Genomic DNA, 22,866 nt, shown 5'->3' with positions numbered 1-22,866 from the left:
TCCAAAATTAAATCTAGAATCGGCTTCCTATTTCGCAACAAAGCATCCTTCACTCATGCTGCCAAACATACATTTACATTTACATTTAAGTCATTTAGCAGACGCTCTTATCCAGAGCGACTTACACATACCCTCGTAAAACTGACTATCCTATCGATCCTTGACTTCTGCGATGTCATTTACAAAATAGCTTCCAACACTCTACTCAGCAAATTGGATGCAGTCTATCACAGTGCCATCCATTTTGTCACCAAAGCCCCTTATACTACCCACCACTGCGACCTGTATGCTCTCGTTGGCTGGCCCTCGCTTCATATTCGTCGCCAAACCCACTGGCTCCAGGTCATCTATACGTTTTTGCTTGGTAAAGCCCCGCCTTATCTCAGCTTAATGGTCACCATAGCAGCACCCACCCGTAGCACGCGCTCCAGCAGGTATATCTCACTGGTCCCCCCCAAAGCCAATTCCTCCTTTGGCCGCCTTTCCTTCCAGTTCTCTGCTGCCAATGACTGGAATGAACTGCAAAAATCACTGAAGCTGGAGACACATATCTCCCTCACTAACTTTAAGCACCAGCTGTCAGAGCAGCTCACAGATCACTGCACCTGTACATAGCCSATCCAACTACCTCATCCCTATACTGTTATTTATTTTGCTCCTTTGCACCCCAGTATCTCTACTTGCACACTCATCTTCTGCACATCTATCACTCCAGTGTTTAATTGCTATATTGTAATTATTTTGCCACTATGGCCTATTTATTGCCTTACCTCCCTTATCCTACCTCATTTGCACACACTGTATATAGACTTTTTCTATTGTATTATTGACTGTATGTTTGTTTATTCCATGTGTAARTCTGTGTTGTTGTTTGTGTTTCACTGCTTTGTTTTATCTTGGCCAGGTCGCAGTTGTAAATGAGAATTTGTTCTCAACTAGCCTACCTGGTTAAATAAAGGTGGAAAATAATTTTAAAAATAACCCCAACGCCACCATGGGGCACTCTGTTCACAAGGTTGACATCAGAAAACACGTGGTCCGCAGTTGTGAGAACGGTTGGACGTACCGACAAATTCTCTGAAACGATGGAGGCGGCTTATGGTAAAGAAATTAACATTAAATTCTCTGGCAATAGTTCTGGCGGACATTTCTGCAGTCAGCATGCCAATTGCACGCCCCCTCAACATTTGAGACATTGTGGTATTGTTTTGTGGCAAAACTGCACATTTTAGTGGCCTTTTATTGTCCCCAGCACAAGGTGCACATTTGTAATGATCATGCTTTTAAATCAGCTTCTTTATATGCCACACCTGTGAGGGGGATGGATTATCATGGCAAAGGAGAAACGCTCACTAACAAGGATGTAAACAAATTTGTGCACAAAATTTGAGAGAAATAAGCTTTTTGTGCACATGGAAAATGTCTGTGATCTTTTATTTCAGCTCATGAAACATGGGACAAACACTTTACAAGTTGCGTTCATATTTTTTTTACAGCGTAAATTCAGTATCGCCTTTTTACCGTAATGGGTTAATTGGCCATTGAAGGGCTTGCTACTTTTTCATTCGCCCGCCCACAAGAGGGTTCAAAAAGCTCGATTTCCACCTCCGGTGTCGAGTTGCCGCCATCTTTGTATCCGTTTAAATACACAAATATAATTTATTTTCATTATCTAAGGTGAGGAGAACATTCAAAATAATTGGGTAAAGTCAAGGAACTTATGTCTGCAGCCTAAGAGCATTCATTTGAAGCCATATTGAGGTAAGACCTACACAACGTTAGCTTGCGTCCATTCMGGATTCCGCCTCCAGCTAGCTAGCTAACGTTAGCTGTTATTAAAGTTAGCCAGGCATTAGCTAACTATCTTAGATCTGGCTAGTTACAAGACCGAGTAACACAGCAACGTGGTAGTTTCGAAGCTGGGACATTGTGCGAAAGTCCACATTAATCACGCGCACAAAACAGTTTGTAGAACTTTCCKATTTCTTTGGTGTGTGTTCATACTTTGTCGTTAACGTAGCTAGTATATGAAGTTATTGCTTGCGAACGTTAGCTAACTAGTTACATGGTTGGTTAGATAACAAACCTTGCGCCATCAGGCTCATAGGAGATTGTATAAATACTCGCACGGTAAAGGTGATGGCATCTCTTTGACAAAAAGCAATTATGAATTAATCGATCGTTAAAATAAATAAAAAAAATGCGCGAAACCATTTGATGAAGCGTGCGAGAAAGAATGCTGTTGTTAACCGGATGTGGAAGTAGTTTTTTCTCTTCGTGTAAAATAGGAATTTCTCTGACTTCCCCCGGAAAACCAACAACTTAATATCAAAGAGTTTCCTGTCATGTATTTAAATGTCGTTGTTCGTGGTTGTTAAATAATGTAGGTGAATGATTTAATGGATAATGTAACACATGGCCGCCTCTTGTTCGTTTTCACCACCGAGGCGTATAAGATGGCTACTCATCGTCTTCATCTCCACGCTTTTGCTATGAAGAGAGCCTCATGTTATAGTGGGCTTTCATGATGTAGTAATAGTAAACCAACCAGCTAACTACAATGTAACGACAACCAAAAAAGTGCACATCAAGCTATTCACATTTTACTTTGTGTCCAACAACACACTGCGTGATTGTTTACGGATGCATAGGTCCGAGCAACGCGAATTCAACAGTATAACTAGCCTTTTTTCCCCCTGTTGGACGTTATGTAAAACTACCATCACTCATATCAGCATTGAGCGATAACAAAGGGTTTCGAGTGATGTACGTTAGATCTGTAGCATAACCACTAACTTCGTTACTTTACAACATTAATTGTGTTTTGCACAAATGGGACGTCTGATAAGCATGTATCCGGGATTGGCTCGACTCATTCGCCTAAATTTCACGACTCTGCAGCAACAATAAAAGCCCGTTTCTTCTCCAGAGATGTGTAGCCTAGACACTCCACAGAACGAAAGCGCGCCCCTTTGGTGCCGTGTGTTTTTGGGGGTCTATTTCACGATTGATTTCTTGCATTACTAACGTTAAGTTGTTAAACAAACCACATTTTATTTGTCACATGCTTCGTTAACAACAGGTGTAGACAAACAGTGAGATGCTTAGGGCCCTTCCCAACAACGCAGAGAGAAAAATAGTAACACGATGAATAAATACACAATGAGTAACGAGATCACTTGGCTATATACATGTGGTACCAATACCCAATCCATGTGGAGAGGTACGAGGTAATTTAGGTAGATATGTTACATATAGGTAGGGGTAAAGTGACTAGGAAACAGGATAGATGATAAACAGTAACCGCAGCATATGTGATGAGTCAAAGTTGTAAGTTCCATTACTACTATAATACTTCCATGGTGATTTCTGTTTAACAAAATTGATCTAGCATAGCTAATAACATAACTTTATGCATGTAATATCTGAAATGGGATTAAAACACTTATAGCTATGTTAAATTGTAAATATATGTACAGGGCACAGAGTCCTCTKATTTGATTAAGTTAGCCAAAAATGCATGAGTACCCTAACCCATTATTGAGTTTCAAAAGTTGTCATAAAAGTACATACTTTATTAAGTAGGGCCCTGTGTTTTGGTAAATCATGTCATATGACCTGGATTTTAACCTTTTATTTTAAGTATTTTTCAGAAATTAGATTTGGACCAAAAATGAAAGCAATTCTCTGAGGATGGTGCTGGACCATCTGACATAAAAAGAAAGGGGGACAGTTTGATGATAAAAGGTTAAAATCCAGTTCATGTGACACGATTAACCAAAACACAGGGCCCTATTTATGTGTACACTACATGAGCTGTAACAGGTAGGCAGGCCTACATTGTGTGAACGGTTAARTTCACAACCGCCTAATACTGTTTAACAGCAGACATAAGTCAGGCTACCACCTCAGTGAAAACATACTGCAACAGTTGCATACGTGTACAATCACAGGGCCAAATACTGCAACCTTTGTAATTGTGTTGTCTCAGATGTCGCTGGTGGATTTGGGGAAGCGGCTCCTTGAGGCCGCACGSAAAGGCCAGGACGATGAAGTCAGGACACTCATGGCCAATGGGGCTCCCTTCACCACAGACTGGGTAATGATTCCTSTCTTAKCTTCTCTATCTGGGCAATTTTCATTATCTGCTTCAGTTTAACTAGTTTGACCCAACCTAGGGTTTTGGCTGTTTTGTGTGATCTAAATGTAAAACATTGTCTGAAGTGCCAGTCCGGTTCAACTTTATGGTGCTTTGACTCTTTATCCCTCTTTCTCTTTGGCACTCTGAGCAGCTGGGCACATCTCCGTTGCACCTGGCCGCCCAACACGGACACTATTCCACCGCCGAGGTGCTGCTCAGGGCAGGCGTCAGCAGAGATGCCCGAACCAAAGTGGACAGGACCCCTCTGCACATGGCTGCTTCAGAGGGCCACAACGTCATCGTGGATCTATTAGTCAGGGTACACGTGTCTCTTTTCTAAGTTTTTAGCTGTTTATTGTGTGTTTAGGGTCTGACCTGGCCAATTCCTAATATAGTGCACTGCTTTTGACCAGAGGCCATTTTCAGATGCAGAGTCCTACTCTTTCTCTGACCAACATTTCTTAAATCTAAGTACACTAAAAAAGTGGATACATGTGCGAAGAAAGCAGAAAATCTGCCAGCTGTCTTACCCTGTCCCCTTCATTTCTCCTGGTTCACTCTCTACAGAGTGGCGCAGACATTAATGCCAAAGACATGCTGAAGATGACTGCTCTCCACTGGGCCGCCCAGAATGGCCACCAAAGGGTAGCAGAGACGCTTGTCAAACATGGCGCCGATGTTCACGCTCTCAGTAAATTTGATAAGACGCCGTTTGACATCGCAGGAGACATCCAGAATGCAGACCTTATGCTCCTACTACAGGTAAGAACTTAAGTTGTATGTYAGGTCTTGTTGAGAGAAGGTTTCCATGCACTATTCTAGACTCCAATAATGTGTTTCTTATTTTTAACTTCTTTGACAGTATGCTCCTTTAGGATTACAATTKATTTACATAATTATCCAGATACAGATGTTTTTGCATTGCTTCTTATTTCATTACACCACAGGTCTTTACACAACTGTCCTCTCCTTTGTTTGTAGTAACTGTTATGAGTTGAATCCTGGCATTCTCCCGTGTGTATATTTATATATTTATATCTATATTTATTTGTATGTATGTGTGCTCTGATAGTGTTGTTGACAATGTTTGTCTATAGGAGGGAATGCAGAACCAGGTGAACATGAACGCAGAGGCTGGCATGACGGGGAGCTCGGCCCAGCCTCAGTTTATCATCCAGGGCATCCCAGGGCTCCCGGGGGGTGTGGTCAACCTGGCGGATCTCCTCAACAACATCAACTCGGGTAGCTACTGGGTTTATACACACACAGACACCAAACCTCCTTCAGTTAGGCTAGGGTTCATACTATTTGAAATGACTGGTCTTCTGATGAAGGGTTTGTGGATGTTAAAAACACAAGAGGTTGGTGGCACCTTAATTGTGGAGGACGGGCTCGCGGTAATGACTGGAGCGGAATGGTATCAAATAGATCCACGTGTTTGATACCATTCCATTTGCTCCAGCCATTATTATGAGCCGTCCTACCCTCAGTAGCCTCCACTGGTTATGGAAAGAAAAGGCCAGCCAGTCGGGTAAAAATGACCTGGTTTCTCCAGTTAACGGCTACATCTGTTCAAGGATCCCCCTGCCTCAGAGAAAAATGCCCCACGCTTCGTTGTTTACTCTAGTCTAGTGCCTAGTACCTGGCCTTTATCACTCTGATCTCATAAACTGATAGGGTCTGCTGATGCTGTGTGGTCCCACACAATGGGGTATTGACCAAAATGTGAGATATGTGGGAATCAAAGGTCATGCAGAAAATAATCATTGATTRTCACCGACCGATGGAAATGCTTTCTCACAGCTTGAATTCCTTTGCGCTTTACCTTGTTACTTCTGTATGTAATGCTTATTTAAATGAGAAGATTGAGCCCCCACTTTGACTGCCACAAAGTACAGTCCAAAATATGTACAGTACCAGTCAAAAGTTTGAACACACCTACTCATTCCAGGCTTTTCTTTTTTTTGTTCAAATATTTTTTATTGAACACACATGAATGGTGTATAGGTATTTTATAGAAAAGACAAGTATGCAATACTTTATATAAACATAAAAGAGCAGACGGATACGAAAAGACCCAGAGTTATAGGTACAAACTAAATAAGACATACAGAAAGAGGATTCACCACCCCCCTGGGCAAGCACATGCRGCCCAAGGGTATATTAAAATATCACAAGTGACAGTGCTTTAAAATGTACAAAATCACAGCACCAAATGGTCCAAATAAGAGAGGASATTGCCAGATTTGATAAAATGTTGATAATTTATTGCTCAGAATATATCTGTGTAGTGTTTGCCAAATCGCTGAGCCATAATTTGGTAGAGGAAACTTCCTTCCTTTTCCAAAACCACAAGATAATTTTTTTTTGCTGAAATAAGGCTGTAAGAGATTAGTTGTTTTGGGGGGTTGGTTAATCTGTTTAGGGTTTCTGACACTCCCAGAATGATCAGAAGCGGGTCTGGGTCAATTGAAGTCTCCAGAACTTCAGAGAGGATRTTAAAAATTCCACACCAACAACCATAAAAGTTAGAGCATKGGGCAAAGCAGTGAAGTAGTGGACCCTTCACAGTATGACATTTATCGCACACAGGGGATGTATCAGGAAATGTCCTATGCTGCTTAGTTTTGGAATAGTGTAATCTGTGTAATACCTTMCCTTGTATGAGACGATGTCTGGAGTTAATGGAGCAGGTGTGTATATACTCCAAGCGATCTTCCCAGTCTGCCACAGAAATGTCAGTCCCTAGCTCTTCCTCCCATTTTGCKTTAYRGSKKRRTSTASAYYMMSCYRTAACAGATTGAAAAGCGTCATATAGACAAGAGATCAGTTTGGCTGAGGTGGGACACATTTTTATGCATCCGTCAAACATGGAAGGTTTAGCGTTTCCAAATGTCGGAAGATGTTTTCTAACAGTCTCTAATCTGTAAGTATCTGAAAAAGTTACTTCTGGGAAGATTATAGGTTTCCCTCAGCAAATCAAAGGAGGCAACGGTCCCTTCTATATATCCCATATGGTATTGATCCCGAGCTCTCCCCATTGCTTAAAGGGGTTGTCAAGGTTAGAGGGGGCAAAGGAGGGATTCCTGGCAATAGGAAGCAGGAATGATATTTGTTTAAGGTCAAAATGGACCTTTATTTGCTTCCAGATGCYGACTGTGCTATGTATAATAGGATTGTTACTATAAAGTGACCTCCAAATTCACTGGGGACAAAATCGCTGTGCCAATAGAAGGGTTGGCAATCCTCACGCTCCATATTCCAGAGTTTTTCTATATTTGTACTATTTTCTACATTGTAATAATAGTGAAGACATAAACTATGAAATAACACATGGAATCATGTAGTAACCAAAAAAGTGTTGAACAAATCAAAATATATTTGAGATTCTTCAAAGTAGCCACCCTTTGCCTTGATGACAGCTTTACACACTTGGCATTCTCTCAACCACCTTCATGAGGTAGTCACCTGGAARCCATTTCAATTAACAGTTGTGCCTTGTTAAAAGTAAATTTGTGGAATTTCTTTCCTTGCGTTGTGACAAGGTAGGGGAGGTATACAGAAGATGGCCCTATTTAGTAAAATACCAATTTCATATTATGGCACGAACGGCTCAAATAAGCAAAGAAATACTACAGTCCATCATTACTTAAAGACATGAAGGTCAAGTCAATCTGGAAAATTTCATGAACTTCAAGTGCAGTCACAAAAACATCAAGCGCTATGATGAAACTGGCTCTCATGATGACCGCCATAGGAAAGGAAGACCCCGAGTTACCTCTGCTGCAGAGGATAAGTTCATTAGTTACTAGCCTCAGATTACAGCCCAAATAAATGCTTTACAGTTCAAGTAACAGACACATATCAACATCAACTGTTCAGAGGATACTGTGAATCAAGCCTTCATGGTCGAATTGCTGCAAAGAAACCACTAAAGGCCACCAATAAGAAGAAYAGACTTGCTTGGGCCAAGYAACACGAGCAATGGACATTAGAGTGATGGAAATCTGTCCTTTTGGGTCCAATTGTGAGATTTTTGGTTCCAACCGCTGTGTCTTTGTGAGACGCAGAGTAGGTGAGCGGATGATTTACCCATGTGTGGTTCCTACCGGMAAGAATGGAGGAGGTGTGGGGGTGCTTTGCTGGTGACACTGTCAGTGATTTATTTAGAAATCAAGGCACACTTAAGCAGCATGACTACCACAGCATTCTGCAGCGATCCGCCATCTGATCCGGATGTGCGCTTAGTGGGATTATTTGGTTTTCAACAGGACAATGACCCAACACACCTCCAGGCTGTGTAAGGGCTATTTGACCAAGAAGGAGAGTGATGGAGTGCTGCATCATATGACCTGGCCTCCACAATCACCTGACCTCAACCCAATTGAGGTTTGGGATGAGTTTCACCGCAGAGTGAAGGAAAAGCAACCAACAAGTGCTCAGCATATGTGGGAACTCCTTCAAGACTGTTGGAAAAGCATTCCAATTGAAGCTGGTTTAGAGAATGCCAAGAGTGTGCAACGCTGTCAAGGCAAATGGTGGCTACTTTGAAGAATCTAAAATATTTTGATTTGTTTAACACTTTTTTTTGGTTCCTACATTATTCGATATGTGTTATTTCATATTTTTGATGTCTTCACTATTATTCTACATAAAAATAGTAAAAATACAGAAAAACACTTGAATAGGTAGYTGTCCAAACTGTTGACTGGTACTGTATATAGGCTTAAACATGAACTATTTCCTAATACAAGAACGACGGTCGACACTAAAAGTTAACCTTTTCCCCCGCTCTCCCTCTGTTTGACCCCTTGTCTGACAGCAGGTGACTCGGAGGAAGCCATAGCAGCCAATTCTTTGGACCCCGGCAGCATCCAGCACATGGTGAACGAGCAAGGTCAAAGGGTTATCACCATAGTGACCGACCAACACGGTAACCTGCAGACTGGAGGGCTTGGTCAGCCATTCTTCGTCACCATGCAGCATGGACAACAGAGTAAGAGAACGTCTCACTTTTGGTCACTTAACGGTGCTCATTTCAGCCTYTAGCCACTTCCCATAGCCTCTATCCATTTGGGAACAGGTTCTTGGACCCTACTCTCGGACTGAAAAAGCATGCTCAGTGGAGAATCTCAATTGATAGCTGTTTTGAGTCTAGGAGTAGGTGTTTATCTGTGTCTGGGAAACCAGCATTTGGTGTTCTAATMCTGCATTCATAACCAAGTGGGAATGTGGTCTTACCACATACTGTACGACTGGGAAAATCCACTATCGCCCCTCCAACTGGTAATTACTAGTAGGAAACTCGCCTGTCATCCCTCAGCTCTGACCTCTCCCACATGCTTACCTCTGACGTCACCTAATAAGGAAATTACCATCAGCATTTGTCACTTACATGCAACAACAAAACATAGTTTTTTAAATAKATCTGTTAATATGGTTGACACAGATTGTTGMCCATTAGCCAATCATCCTTTCTCAAAGARTTCAAAGAACGTGAATGCATCCAACCGGTATTTGTGACTTCACAACTGGCAATTACCATCTTCTCACTTTATAAACGCAGCATTAAAGCGGTAGMTAAGTTTAGCCACATGGTGGAATGTTCACTTAACCTACAAGAAACCTTATTGTTGTACCTTGTATTTGTAGACAACAGTTTTTAGCTTTCTGGCAGATCGTTTTGTTCTAGTTCCTTTGTAGAACATTGTGTACTACTTCGTCATTAATGTAGTTTATTAATAAACCTAATAGTCCCGTTCGATACTATGTTCCTTCAGGCTCTGAGCTGTTGTCTGTTGATTTGCAGTGTTGGCGATGCCAGCCAATCAGGTGACAGAGGAGGTGGTTGAGGAGGAACCCCAGCCCCCGCCTGCCCGCAAGAGGAAACTCGAGGCCTCGGCCAACCACATGGAGTCTGGAGACACGGTCGGCGGGGGGGGCACATTTTCTCTTGTGCAACACATTGAACTGATATGCTTCTGCCATTTTAACTGGTTTCTGACTCAAGCAAAATGTTATGTTAATTTATTTTGTATTGCATATTTCTCTAGAGATTCTAGACGCTGCTGTGAAATTTTMGGGGGGCTTAAATTAGAAAACAAACCCTTTAGATTATTTTGGTACTTTGATACTGTGCAGTTGGCACAGGTGAAGTGCAAGTGTGTGAACTTCGGTCTGACCTTTCTGTCCCTTTCTCCTCTTCTCCATCCATCTGTCCAGGAGCAGTTACAGAGGCAGCTGCAGGAGGCCAACCGGAAAGCCCAGGAGTACCGGCAGCAGCTGATGTGCAAAGAGCAGGAAGCAGAGCAGTACCGTATGAAGCTGGAGGCCATGTCGCACAGCCATACCAACGGCACCTTGGAGCAGGAGGAAGTGGTTGAGGAGGAGGAGGAGGAGGAGGAGGAGGTGGTGCTGCTCCAGGAGGGAGACATCATCATCAAGACGGAGGAGCTGGACTCGGCCGAGGAGCAGGTGACGCTGGTGGAGTCGGTGCCCTCCCACACCGAGGTCATCTCATAACATCAGACAGACTGATGTCACTGACGGAAGGAGAAATGGACACGAACTCAGGCGACGGGGCAGCCTATCAGCGTTTTCATAGCTCTTTGTTAAGTTTTCCCCCTTCTGATTTTCTTGTTATGTCTTGTTTTTGAACTATATTTACTTACTTTCTGCCATTTCAGTCGTTTTTTTTCTCTCAATCATGTTTTTTTTTTTTTTAACAAGTAGCGAAGTGATGAGCTGAATAGGAGGTGCATCACAGGTTGGTTGATGAGCCGGAATGGGACCTGCTCAGCCTGTGGATAAGGTTTCCTGCCTGAAATACGTATATGCTATCTGAGAGAAACGGGTCACTCAGTCTCTGTCTATGGTGTCTGAGACATGTCAYTGGTGTGGGAAATACATTTTCATGTTGCCAACTACATATCATAAGATGTCCAAGACATGTCCATCCATGGTGCCAGAGGACCAGTCTGTGGAGAGAACACTGTTTGTTTTTGTTCAGTTCCTTCGGGTCTCAAAACTCYCCCTCTGCATCACTCCTCCATCCTACCACCCACCATCATGGGCTCCACTGCAATGGGAATTGTATTTATTCTTTTCAAATAGGTATTCTTAGTCTTACAGGACAAATGACAGGGCATGCAGTTGGCAACYGTCATTCCCAGCATTTATTGGACTCTGCATTCACAATGTAATAATGAATTCTTTCCAAGTTGGGAATTGCAGTGTTTTGACTTTCATGGCACCACCTTAGCTTTGTCCTCTGTGGTTGTTATGGTCTGTGCCACTTCCAGAGTGCAGTGGTGATTTATAGGTTTACTGTTGCAAAAGCCACAACCCCCCCTCACTGCTGATGTCAATACAAAGAATAACCTCCTCCCGTTTCCAGGCCCCTGTGGCTTTAATCACTAGTAGTCGCACTCCCCAAAGCCGGAGACGGACAGGAATAAGGCTTTCAGATTGCTGTGTTCTTATGACAATGACCATTTCCCATGTCCCGACACTTGTTTCTGCTACAGTTACTGTGCCGTTTTGTCTTCTCCCACCCTGAATGAGAATGTGGTCAACTTCTGGGTTAACATTCATCTCTCAGGGTTGAAGGGTGTTAATGGAAAGTCATCTCTGCCTGCTATTCAGTAAGGGCCAATCTAAACTTGAGATGCCAAAGCTGATTTAAGTTGTGCCTACATTTTGCATTGACGTCAATGGGGGGGATTTCCACTGAAATTYGAGTTCAGATTGTGGATCTCAAGTTCTGACGTATCGGATGCTCTTGCCCAGGTTTAAAATTACTTTAGTGGGTCTAACAGCAATTTGAGTTTAACCATGTTGAGCGACAGATATAAATACACGCACACCAATTTGAACATTAAAATAATGTGAATGTACACTGATCTGTGGTCAGTTTGAGAGGAGTACATCTTGTATAATTAATTTTCCAACATGGCTAATTGGGTGGATGAAATACACCACAGTTTTTGAGTTTCAGAATTGAAACCCCCTCAGACAACCTCTTTACTTGGTGGAAGAGGCCTGCTGTTTTGCTGGAATACCGTTCCTATGGCGGTCTCCACTCACCCATTGTAAACTTAGACCGCTCTCTTCCTTTGAGAAGTCGATGTTCTCCACGAGTATGATATTTTTTTATAAGCTCTCAGCAAGCCTTTTTATTATGTACATATAAAATTGTATTTTTAAGTGTATCTGAATGCTTTGGAATGTAGACTGCCTATATATGAGTTGTAAGCACATTGTCCCTTTTTAGTTTAGCATCTCTTTGCCAGATTGTATAGGTGAACATGTATGCACCAAATTATTAAATAATTCCATTTGACGGGTTTATAGATCTACCTGTTTCGCTACTGCTCTCAGTTAAGGGCACTTGACCGAGCCATGAATGACTTTGTGTGGACTTAGCTTGCTTTGATTTAAAAGTATGAAACTCCCTTTTTAAAATGTTACAACTGGTTTCTGGAACATGCTTTGAAGTGTTTGTTGAATAACTTCGGTCTTCTCAGAGATGGAGAACCGGTTGCTCTYTACCATTTCCTCCGTTTTGTTTTAGACATTGTTCCATATTGACCAGCAGGTGGCACTACACTTTAACYGACTGGTCTGTGAAATGAAATTGAACAGGGATCATATCTATATTTCTTACCCTCAAATGAGTCGATTTGCTGCTAATACAGAAAGTGAAACGACTAGAGTATCATACGGTGACGTTGAAGATTTATTAAATGCATTCCTTTTTCTAACTCATTTATGTAAGGTGATATTTCAGTTGTATTGCCTACCTGGATAACATAATTGAAAATAAAATACAAGCTCGTACCTGCAAATGATGTGGATCTTGGGTTCAAAGACTAATTCTATATCCTCKCTGTAGTCAAGATCCTTCACTCACTAGTGTCCCTCAGCCACATTTTAAAGGAAAACTACACCCCAAAACTATCTTTTTGTTATTTTTATCAACAATGGACAGTTTCCTTTAACTTCCCTCATTTGATGCATGCAGGCCAAGTTCTCCAACTGTTTGGGAATTGCAATGTCGAACAGCTATTCCTGCCACTGCAGTGAAGTTACCTGTATTGTGAAGCTTTAGAGTGTCTGATCTGACTTTTACCATAAAGCATCTCACCAAAGCATCTGAAAACATTCTGATATAAAGACTAATGGAATATACCATATCCAGAATTCTAACTCTAATGGGATACAGTAGACAGAACACTATCAGGGACTTTCCTCTTGACAGTTTTGAGAAGATAASGAACGATGGTCTTGCCACAAGAATGAATGTGTAACAACTAATGTAGGATAGTTTTGTATTGTTTTTTTCTTCCAAGAGAAGTTTATGGACTTTTTTAAAGAATCAAATAAATGCGAACTTATACGAGGGAGAACTGCTTTTTTTTGTAGCAACATTTGGGTTACCCTACAATAACCTGTGTAATAGATGCTTCTATTATGTCATTTCTGCCTGCTGCTGTAACCCCTGTTTGCATACAGTTAAAGTCAGGAGTTTACATACACTTAGGTTGGAGTCATTAAAACTAGTGTTTCAACCACTCCACAAATTTCTTAAACTATAGTTTTGTCAAGTCGGTTAGGACATCTACTTTGTGCATGACAAGTAATTCTTCCAACAATTGTTTACAGATTATTTCACTTACAATTCACTGTATCACAATTCCAGTGGGTCAGAAGTGTACGTACACTAAGTCGACTGTGCCTTTAAACAGCTTGGAAAATTCTAGAAAATTATGTCATGGCTTTAGAAGCTTCTGATAGGCTAATTGACATATTTTGAGTCAATTGGAAGTGTACCTGTGGATGTATTTCAAGGCCTACCTTCAAACTCAGTGCCTCTTTGCTTGACATCATGGGAAAATCAAAAGAAAATCAGCCAAGACCTCAGAAAAAAAATTGTAGAGCTCCACAAGTCTGGTTCATCCTTGGGAGCAATTTCCAAACGCCTGAAGGTACAGTTCATCTGTACAAACAATAGTACGCAAAGTATAAACACCATGGGACACGCAGCCGTCATACCGCTCAGAAAGGAGATGCGTTCTGTCTCCTAGAGATGAATGTACTTTGGTGCGAAAAGTGCAAATCAATCCCAGAACAACAGACAAGGACCTTGTGAAGATGCTGGAGGAAACAGGTACAAAAGTATCTATATTCACAGTAAAACGAGTCCTATATCGACATCGCCGCTGAGCAAGGAAGAAGCCACTGCTCCAAAACCACCATAAAAAAAGCCAGACTACGGTTTTGCAACTGCACATGGGGACACAGATCGTACTTTTTGGAGAAATGTCCTCTGGTCTGATGAAACAAAAATAGAACTGTTTGGCCATAATGACCATCGTTATGTTTGGGGGAAAAGTGGGAGACTTGCAAGCCGAAGAACACCATTACAGCCGTGAAGCAAGGGGTGACAGCATCATGTTGTGGGGGTGCTTTGCTGCAGGAGGGACTGGTGTACTTCACAAATAGATGGCATCATGAGGTAGGAAATTATGTGGATATATTGAAGCAACATCTCAAGACATCAGTCAGGAAGTTAAAGCTTGGTCGCAAATGGGTCTTCCAAATGGACATGACCCCAAGAATACTTCCAAAGTTGTGGCAAAATGGCAAAAGGACAACAAAGTCAAGCTATTGGAGTGGCCATCACAAAGCCTAGACCTCAGTCCTATAGAACATTTGTGGGCAAACTGAAAAAGCGTGTGCAAGCAAGCAGGCCTACAAACCTGACTCAGTTACAGCAGATCTGTCAGGAGGAATGGGCCAAAATTGACCCATCTTATTGTGGGAAGCTTGTGGAAGGCTACCCGAAACGTTTGACCCAAGTTAAACAATTTAAAGGCAATGCTGCCAAATACTAATTGAGTGTATGTAAACTTATGACCCACTGGAATATGATGAAAGAAATTCAAGCTGAAGTAAATCATTCTCTATTTATCTTGCATTTCACATTCTTAAATCAAGTGGTGATCCTACCTGAACTAAGACAGGGAATTTTTCCTAGGATTAAATTTCAGGAATTGTGGAAAAACTGAGTTTTAAATATATTTGGCTACGGTGTATGTAAACTTCCGACTTCAACTGTATATGAGAGAAGCCGTAAGTTGCAAAACAAGTGATGGCTAATGTGACCATGTCACGGACCACATTAGGAAGAAAGGATGCTTTCTTCAGGACCTCCATTGAATGTTGGTTTGCAGAGCTCCTCCATAACTCTACAGAACTCCACATTATTGTTTTCTCTATTTCACCCTCACTTCAAAATCTTAATTAAACTAATCCCTGTGAAGGAGTTAAATGCTTAATTCCCTCCATGGCTCTTAGGCTGCATGGAAATGTTCTCCCAAGGGGCTACAGCACAAAAAATAGCATCATTTGATAAGGAAGAGGAGAAAATAATTGTGTTCCTCTTGTGCATTGCTTGTTCCCCTTTTGTCTGCACATTACGTTTAAATTGATTTGAACATGTTCGGATCGTACACAAGGAGACTACGTGAGAGATTTAATGGGACTCAATGTTGRTTCTAATAGCACCTTGAATTCGCTGATGTGGTTGTTTTTATATTTCCAAGAAAATCACTTTATATWTTACTTCAGACATTTGAAATATTTGTAACAGCAACGTGACAGAGCACTCAGAGATAATGATGACTTATCTTTTAGCCAAAAGATCAATGGCCAAACCCATTGAAGATAACTACTGTATTGTATTCATAAAAATAAATTGCATGCACATACAGTGAGCTTCAATYGTATTGGGACAGCCACAAATGTGTTGTTGTCTTGGCTCTGTACTCCAGGACTTTGGATTTAAATGATACATAGACTATGAGGTTAAAGGGCAGACTGTCCGCTTTAATTTGAGGGTATTTTCATCCATATTGGGTTAACCCTTTAGAAATTACAGCCCTTTMTGTATATAGTCCCCCATTTRAGGGGACCAAAAGTATTGGGACAATTCACTTATATGTGTATTAAAGTAGTAAAAGGTATTTGGTCCCATATTGATAGCACAGTAATGACTATAATGTAATGACAGTAATGACAGTAATGACACAGTAATGATAGCACAGCTTGTGACTCTACAAAGTTGTTGGATGCATTTACTATTTGTTTTGGTTGTGTTTCAGATTATTTTGTGCCCAATAGAAATGAATGGTAAATAATGTATTGTGTCATTTTGCAGTCACTTTTATTGTAGATAAGAATATAATGTTTCTAAACACTTCTACATTAATGTGGATGCTACCGTGATTATGGATAATTCTGAATGAATCGTGAATAATGATGAGTGAGAAATATCATACACCCCAGAAATGCTAACCTCCCCCGTTATTGTAATGGTGGGAGGTTAGCATGTCTTGCGGGTATGATATTTGTGTGTCTGTAACTTTCTCACTCATCATTATTCACGATTAATTAGTAGTCACTGGGTGTATTGGTACACCAGCCAAAGTGTAATTAATAATTTCACAATGCTCAAAGGGATATTCAATTTCTGCTTTTTTTTACCCATCTACCAATAGGTGCCCTTTTTGCGAGGCATTGGAAAACCTCCCTGGTCTTTGTGGTTTAATCTGTGTTTGAAGTTCACTGCTCAACTGAGGGACCTTATAMATAATAGGGAGGAGGTCAGAGGTCAGAGACCTGGCAGTGTGGTYCCAGGACAACAACTTCTCTCTCAATGTGAGTAAGACAAAGGAGCTGATCGTGGACTACAGGAAATGGCGGGCAGAACAGGCCCCTATTAACATCGACGGGACTGAAGTGGAGCGGGTCGAGAGTTTCAAGTTCCTTGGTGTCCACATCACCAACAAACTATCATGATCCAAACACACCAAGACAGATGTGAAGAGGGCACAACAACACCTTTTCCCCCTCAAGAGACTGAAAATATTTGACATGGGTCCCCAGATCCTCAAAAAGTTCTAGAGCTGCGCCATCGAGAGCATCCTGACCGGTTGCATCACAGCCTGGTATGGCGATTGCTCTGCATCTAACRGTAAGGCGCTACAGAGGGTAGTGTGTATGGCCCAGTACATCACTGGGGCCAAGGTTCCTGACATCCAGGACCTATAAATTAGGCGGTGTCAYAGAAAGGCCCAGTCATAGACTGTTCTSTCTGGTACCGCATGGCAAGCAGTGCCGGAGCGCCAAGTCTAGGACCAAAAGGCTTCTTAACAGCTTCTACCCCCAAGCCATAAGACTGCTGAACAACTAATCAAATGGCCACCCAGATCCCCCCACCCCGCACCTTGTTTTTACACTGCTGCTACTCGCTGTTTATTATCTATGCATAGTCACTTTACAAATTACCTTGACTATCCCGCACATTGACTCGGTGCCGGTTCCCCCTGTATATAGCRTCGTTATTGTTATGTACATTTCTTGTGTTACTTTTTGATTGATTTGATTTMAGTTAGTTTATTTAGTAAATATTTTATCAACTTTATTTCTTGAACTGCATTGTTGGTTAAGGGCTTTTAAGTAAGCATTTCACTGTAAGGTTGTTGTATTCGGCGCATGTGACAAATAACATTTGATTTGATAATTGTATGTGTAGGGTACAGAGATGAGGTAATRATTGAAAAATCATGTTAAACACCATTATTGCACACATGGAACTTATTATGTGACTTCTGTGATAGACAAATTACACATTTACCTGATTTGTTTGATATTAATAGTTAGCAATTAATACTTAAAAAATAGGATGATATTTTTGTCCTGTTAGTGTCTGTGTTTTTATGGTCTCCACTCTAGTTCCCTGCAGCTAATCTGGGCGTATGGTCACTGGAGATGGCTTGAGCTGACAAATTAGTTAAAGACTGCATTACATAGACAGGAATCTGTTTTACTAGAGATCGCTTAGGAGTAGAAAAATCCCTCATTGTCTCAAAATCATCCTTGCATCTGGGAAACTAAGCCAGGATGGGGTTAAGACAACAACCCACYTGCAGATAACGACAGGATGAACCCAGAGTGGCTTATGATGGTCCTTGGTCTGCATGAGGGGGGTTGAACCAACCATGACTGAGCATTGTTAGTGTCTGCTATATATAGTGCTCTGCATTTGTGTAAAGGTTAGGTTACATGGTCCAACACTCAAGGGTGGGGGTTCGACCAGCCTCATTATTGCAATAATTAATCAATATTAAATAAAGATGATTGTTTGAAGAAATGACCAAATCTCTCTCAGTACTGAATTTCCACGACACTTCTTAAGCAAATGTTTACTCCTGAACTTATTTAGGCTTGCCATAAGAAAGTGGTTGAATACTTATTGACTCAAGACATTTCAGCTTTTTCATTTTTTTATTAACTTGAAAACATTTCTATAAACATAATTCCACTTTGACCTTATGGGGTATTGTGTGTAGGCCAGTGACACAAAKATCTACATTTAAACCATTACAAATTCAGGCTGCAACACAACAAAATMTGGAAAAAATAAAGGGGTTGAATACTTTCTGAAGTAAGTGAATTTGTCCAAATACTTTTGGTCCCCTATAATGGGGGGACTATGTACAAAAAGTGCTGTAATTTTGTAATGGTTCGACCGATATGGATGAAAATACTCTGCACTTTAACCTCATAGTCATTATATAATTTCAAATTGCTGGAGTATAGAGCCAAAATAACAACAATTGTCACTGTCCAAATACTTTTGGAGCTCACTGTATTTCTCTTGTTTCTCTGTGACAATCAAGTAATCTTCTTAATCTACATAATTAAAATGCTGCAGTATACCAATGTAGTTGTGCTGTTTAGCTGTACTACTTTTTCTTGATGGCACCAGATGAACAAAAAAATGTTCTAGCCACAGGGCAATCTATAAAACATGCCTGACGATGTGAATGAACATGTCTAAAAATAATATTGYATCACAGTGTATTGTGTTCTCAAATCTCTTTTCTTGTAATCATTTAAAAACAATGTTTGAGGTGTGTAGCCTACACTCTTAGAAGAAAGGGTTCCAAAAGAGATCTTTGGCTGTCCCCATATGAGAACTTTTTGAAGAACCCTTTTTGGTTCCAGGGAGAACATGGAACCCAAAAAGGTTCTACCTGGAGCCAAAAGTTTTATTCAAAGGGTTCTCGTATGGGGACAGCCGAAGAACCCTTTTAGGGTCTAGATAGCACTTTTTCTCTAAGTGAACTGTGTACAAAACMACCAATTCTGTGCAGTATTTAGGTGTTTCTTGTTGACTCTGGCAGACTGTCTCCAGAGTTAAGAAAAATATCACTAGCATACAAATTATCTGACATTTCTTCGCCTTATTTCTCCCAAAGTCCACACTGAAAAATATTTGCTGCTTGCCTATGAGGCAAAGTGAAGGAAACTGTTCTCTCAAATAATATCCTTCAAGTCACAAAATGTTTTGTCATGATTATAACAAAGAAAGCTTTATGACATAGCTTTCATGCCTTGTCTGAAAAGTAGTGTTACCTAATGTCCTTTAGTCTTATAGTATGATAGTAGACATCAAGTACCTTCAGATGACCGTGTTTCTGATCTTGTGACTTCTTGATAAACTTGCACATTGATTGGGAATAATACGACCAGGAATACGACTTTCCCGAAGCGGATCCTCTGTTTGGACCACCACCTAGGACAATGGATCGGATCCCAGTAGGCGACCCAAAACAACAAAGCCAAAGAAGGGGCAGACGGAGCGGTCTTCTGGTCAGGCTCCGTAGACGGGCACATTGCTCACCGCTCCCGAGTTTACTACTCGGCAATGTCCAGTCTCTTGACAACAAGGTAGACGAAATTSGAGCAAGGGTTGCCTACCAGAGATACATCAGAGATTGTAACATTCTCTATTTCACAGAAACATGGCACTCTCYGGATACGTTATCAGAGTCGGTACAGCCACCCGGTTTCTTCACGCATCGCGCCGACAGAAACAAACATCTCTCTGGTAAGAAGAAGGGCGGMGGTGTATGCTTTATGATTAAGGAGTCGTGGTGTGATCATAACAACATATAGGAACTCAAACCTGACCTAGAATTCATTACAATCAAATGCCGACCTCATTATCTACCAAGAGAATTCTCTTTGATTATAAATCACAGCCGTGTATATCCTCCCCCAAGCAGACACCTCGACGGCCCTGAAAGAACTTCATTGGACTCTACGTAAACTGGAAACCACATAACCCGAGGCTGCATTTATTGTAGCTGGGGATTTTAACAAAGCTAATCTGAAAACATGGCTCCCTAAATTTTATCAGCATATCAAATGCGCAACCCGGGCTGGCAGCATTCTGGATCATTGCTACTCTAACTTCCGTGACACATACAAAGCCCTCCCTCGCCCTCCTTTCGGCAAATCTGACCACGACTCCATTTTGTTCCTCCCAGCGTATAGACAGAAACTAAAACAGGAAACGCCCGTGCTCACGTCTGTTCAACACTGGTCCGATCAATCTGATTCTACGCTTCAACATTGCTTCGATCACGTGGACTGGGATGTGTTCCGGATAGCCTCAGACAACAACATTGATGTATACGCTGATTTGGTGAGCGAGTTTATTAGCAAGTGCGTCGGTGATGTACCCACGATGACTATTAAAACCTTCCCCAACCAAAAACCGTGGATTGATGGCAGCATTCGCGCAAAACTGAAAGCGCAAACCACTGCTTTTAATCATGGCAAGGCGCCTGGAAACATGACCGAATACAAACAGTGTAGCTATTCCCTACGCAAGGCAATCAAACAAGCTAAGCGTCAGTATAGAGACAAAGTAGAGTCGCAATTCAATGGCTCAGACATGAGACGTATGTGGCAGGGTCTACAGTCAATCACGGACGGAGTGATCAAATTAGATCCTAACATTGGTATGGTTTATTCTGAATCCTGCAGTTGTAACTAAAGGATATCTTAATCTCAGGGCATTAGATGCTATGCTTAAGCTTCTTATGTTGCACATTGTACTAAACATTTGTATTTTACAGGAGTTACTTTGGAAACCAAGGAACAACCCAACTTCTTGAGGGCTGCTGGTATCCGTACGTGCTATGGGAGGTGAGAAAGTGTGGAATTTACCGCCTTTGTATTTCATTTGATGTCATTTCTTGTACTATTTTAAAATGTACTGTCTTGTTTCTCACAGGCTTGAACATCCTAACAGCTACCTCCCTTATACCTCACCCACGGGGAGGATGTATTGAGTGGCCTGTCCGAGCCTCAACCAGCCAGGTAAACCATTCACATATTGCACAGTATTATCAGGACAGGATATATATTCCCACTGGGCACAGACGTCATATTCAGCGGTAGTGTTAGTTACATTTGGTTGATGTTGTCAACGATATGATTAATGTGAAATCAATGAACAAATTGTACATGTCATTGGACTTAGGTTAAAAGTTGGGTGAAAATAATACTTTTGTCAATATCCAATAGTTTTCCATGTTGATTCAACATCATTCACATTACATTTTTGTTGTTGAAATGGACAAGGAAACAACGTTGATTCAATCAGTCTTTGCCCAGAGGCTGACATTTGGGGAAATTAAAGTACATAAGGTTTAGTTGAAAAGTATCAACTGGTCTTACAAGCCAAACAATCAGAGGCCCTCTGAATTAACAGGACCTGAATCTTTGTAGTATTGACCAATTCTAAGGAATTTTATGATTGTGGTTTTGAGGATGTTGAGCGCAGTTTCAGGCAGCCTACGTGTGTTGGACTCCATCTTAACCTCGATGAGCTCCATCTATAAAAAGCCCAGAGTGAGGCTCTCGTGCAGGTGATGTGGAATCTAGAAATGCAGGTTGACTTCCTCCTGTCCAGCCTGGATTAAGGGTCCCAAAACTAAGCTGAGGATCCCAAACACAAAATAAAGTATTTTGGCATTTAACATTATCTGTCCATCTGAAACTATTTTACTCATGTCAAAAACAAATCAAATCAAATTTTGATTGGTCACAAACATGTTTAGCAAGATGTTAATGGGTGTAGCGAAATGCTGGCGCTTCGGTTTCGACCGTGCAGTAATATCGAACAAGTAAACAAATCTAACAATTTCAAAACAACTACCTTTTATTACACACACAAGTGTAGTTGAGAGTACATTATGGTGTTAAATGGAGCTGTAATCGGGAATGAACAGCATTCTTACATAGGTATTCCTCTTGTCCATGATGGGTTAGAGGCAGTGTACAGAATGTTGATTGCAATGTGCCTTCGTCTGTGGACGACGTATTTGGGCGGTTAACTTATTGGATGTGTCTAACGGTGTTCAGGGTAGGGTGGAGTGATATGATCTTGACTAAGTCTCTCGAAGCACTTTCATGATGACGAGTGAGTTGCTACGGGGTGATAGTCGTTCAGCTCAGTACATTAGCTTTCTTGGGAACAGGAAAAATGGTGGCCCTCTTGAAGCATTGTGGAAAACAGCGACTGGAATAGGATTGATTGAATATGTCCGTAAAACACACCAGCCAGCTGGTCTCGCAATGCCTCTGAGTACGCGCTAGGAGCCTTCTGGGCCAGCATCCTTGCGAGGGATTAAAACGTTTAAATTGTTTTACTCAAGTTGACTCCGTGGAAGGAGAGCCCGCAAGGTTCTTGGTAGTGGCCGTTGTCAATGGACTGTATTGTCCTCAAATTTGAGCAAAGAAGTTGTTAGTTGGTCTGGGAGAAGACATCGGTGTCCGCCGACGGGCTGTTTTCGTTTCTGTAA

General features: G+C 41.4%; 1 protein-coding gene across 5 annotated transcripts; it reads left to right on the top strand.

Annotated features, from left to right (window-relative positions):
* The first annotated feature begins 1,385 nt into the window (after positions 1 to 1,385).
* On the top strand, positions 1,386 to 12,987 carry gabpb2a (GA binding protein transcription factor subunit beta 2a). 5 transcript variants are annotated; one of them, XM_023976136.2, is made up of 8 exons: positions 1,386 to 1,761; positions 3,992 to 4,099; positions 4,293 to 4,460; positions 4,709 to 4,903; positions 5,239 to 5,383; positions 8,967 to 9,137; positions 9,951 to 10,069; positions 10,364 to 12,987. In XM_023976136.2, the coding sequence occupies exons 2-8, from the start codon at positions 3,992 to 3,994 to the stop codon at positions 10,661 to 10,663; spliced, it is 1,206 nt and encodes a 401-aa protein (XP_023831904.1). In that variant the 5' UTR covers positions 1,386 to 1,761; the 3' UTR covers positions 10,664 to 12,987. The 5 variants fall into 5 exon arrangements, with proteins under 5 accessions (XP_023831904.1, XP_023831901.1, XP_023831900.1 ...); XM_023976133.2 differs by having other exon boundaries at positions 1,388 to 1,677; positions 8,964 to 9,137; XM_023976132.2 differs by having other exon boundaries at positions 1,391 to 1,761; positions 8,964 to 9,137.
* Positions 12,988 to 22,866: the final 9,879 nt, after the last annotated feature.

This window comes from Salvelinus sp. IW2-2015, linkage group LG31, assembly GCF_002910315.2.
Source record: "Salvelinus sp. IW2-2015 linkage group LG31, ASM291031v2, whole genome shotgun sequence".
NCBI lineage: Eukaryota > Metazoa > Chordata > Actinopteri > Salmoniformes > Salmonidae > Salvelinus > Salvelinus sp. IW2-2015.
This window is presented reverse-complemented; position numbering and strand designations above follow the sequence as displayed.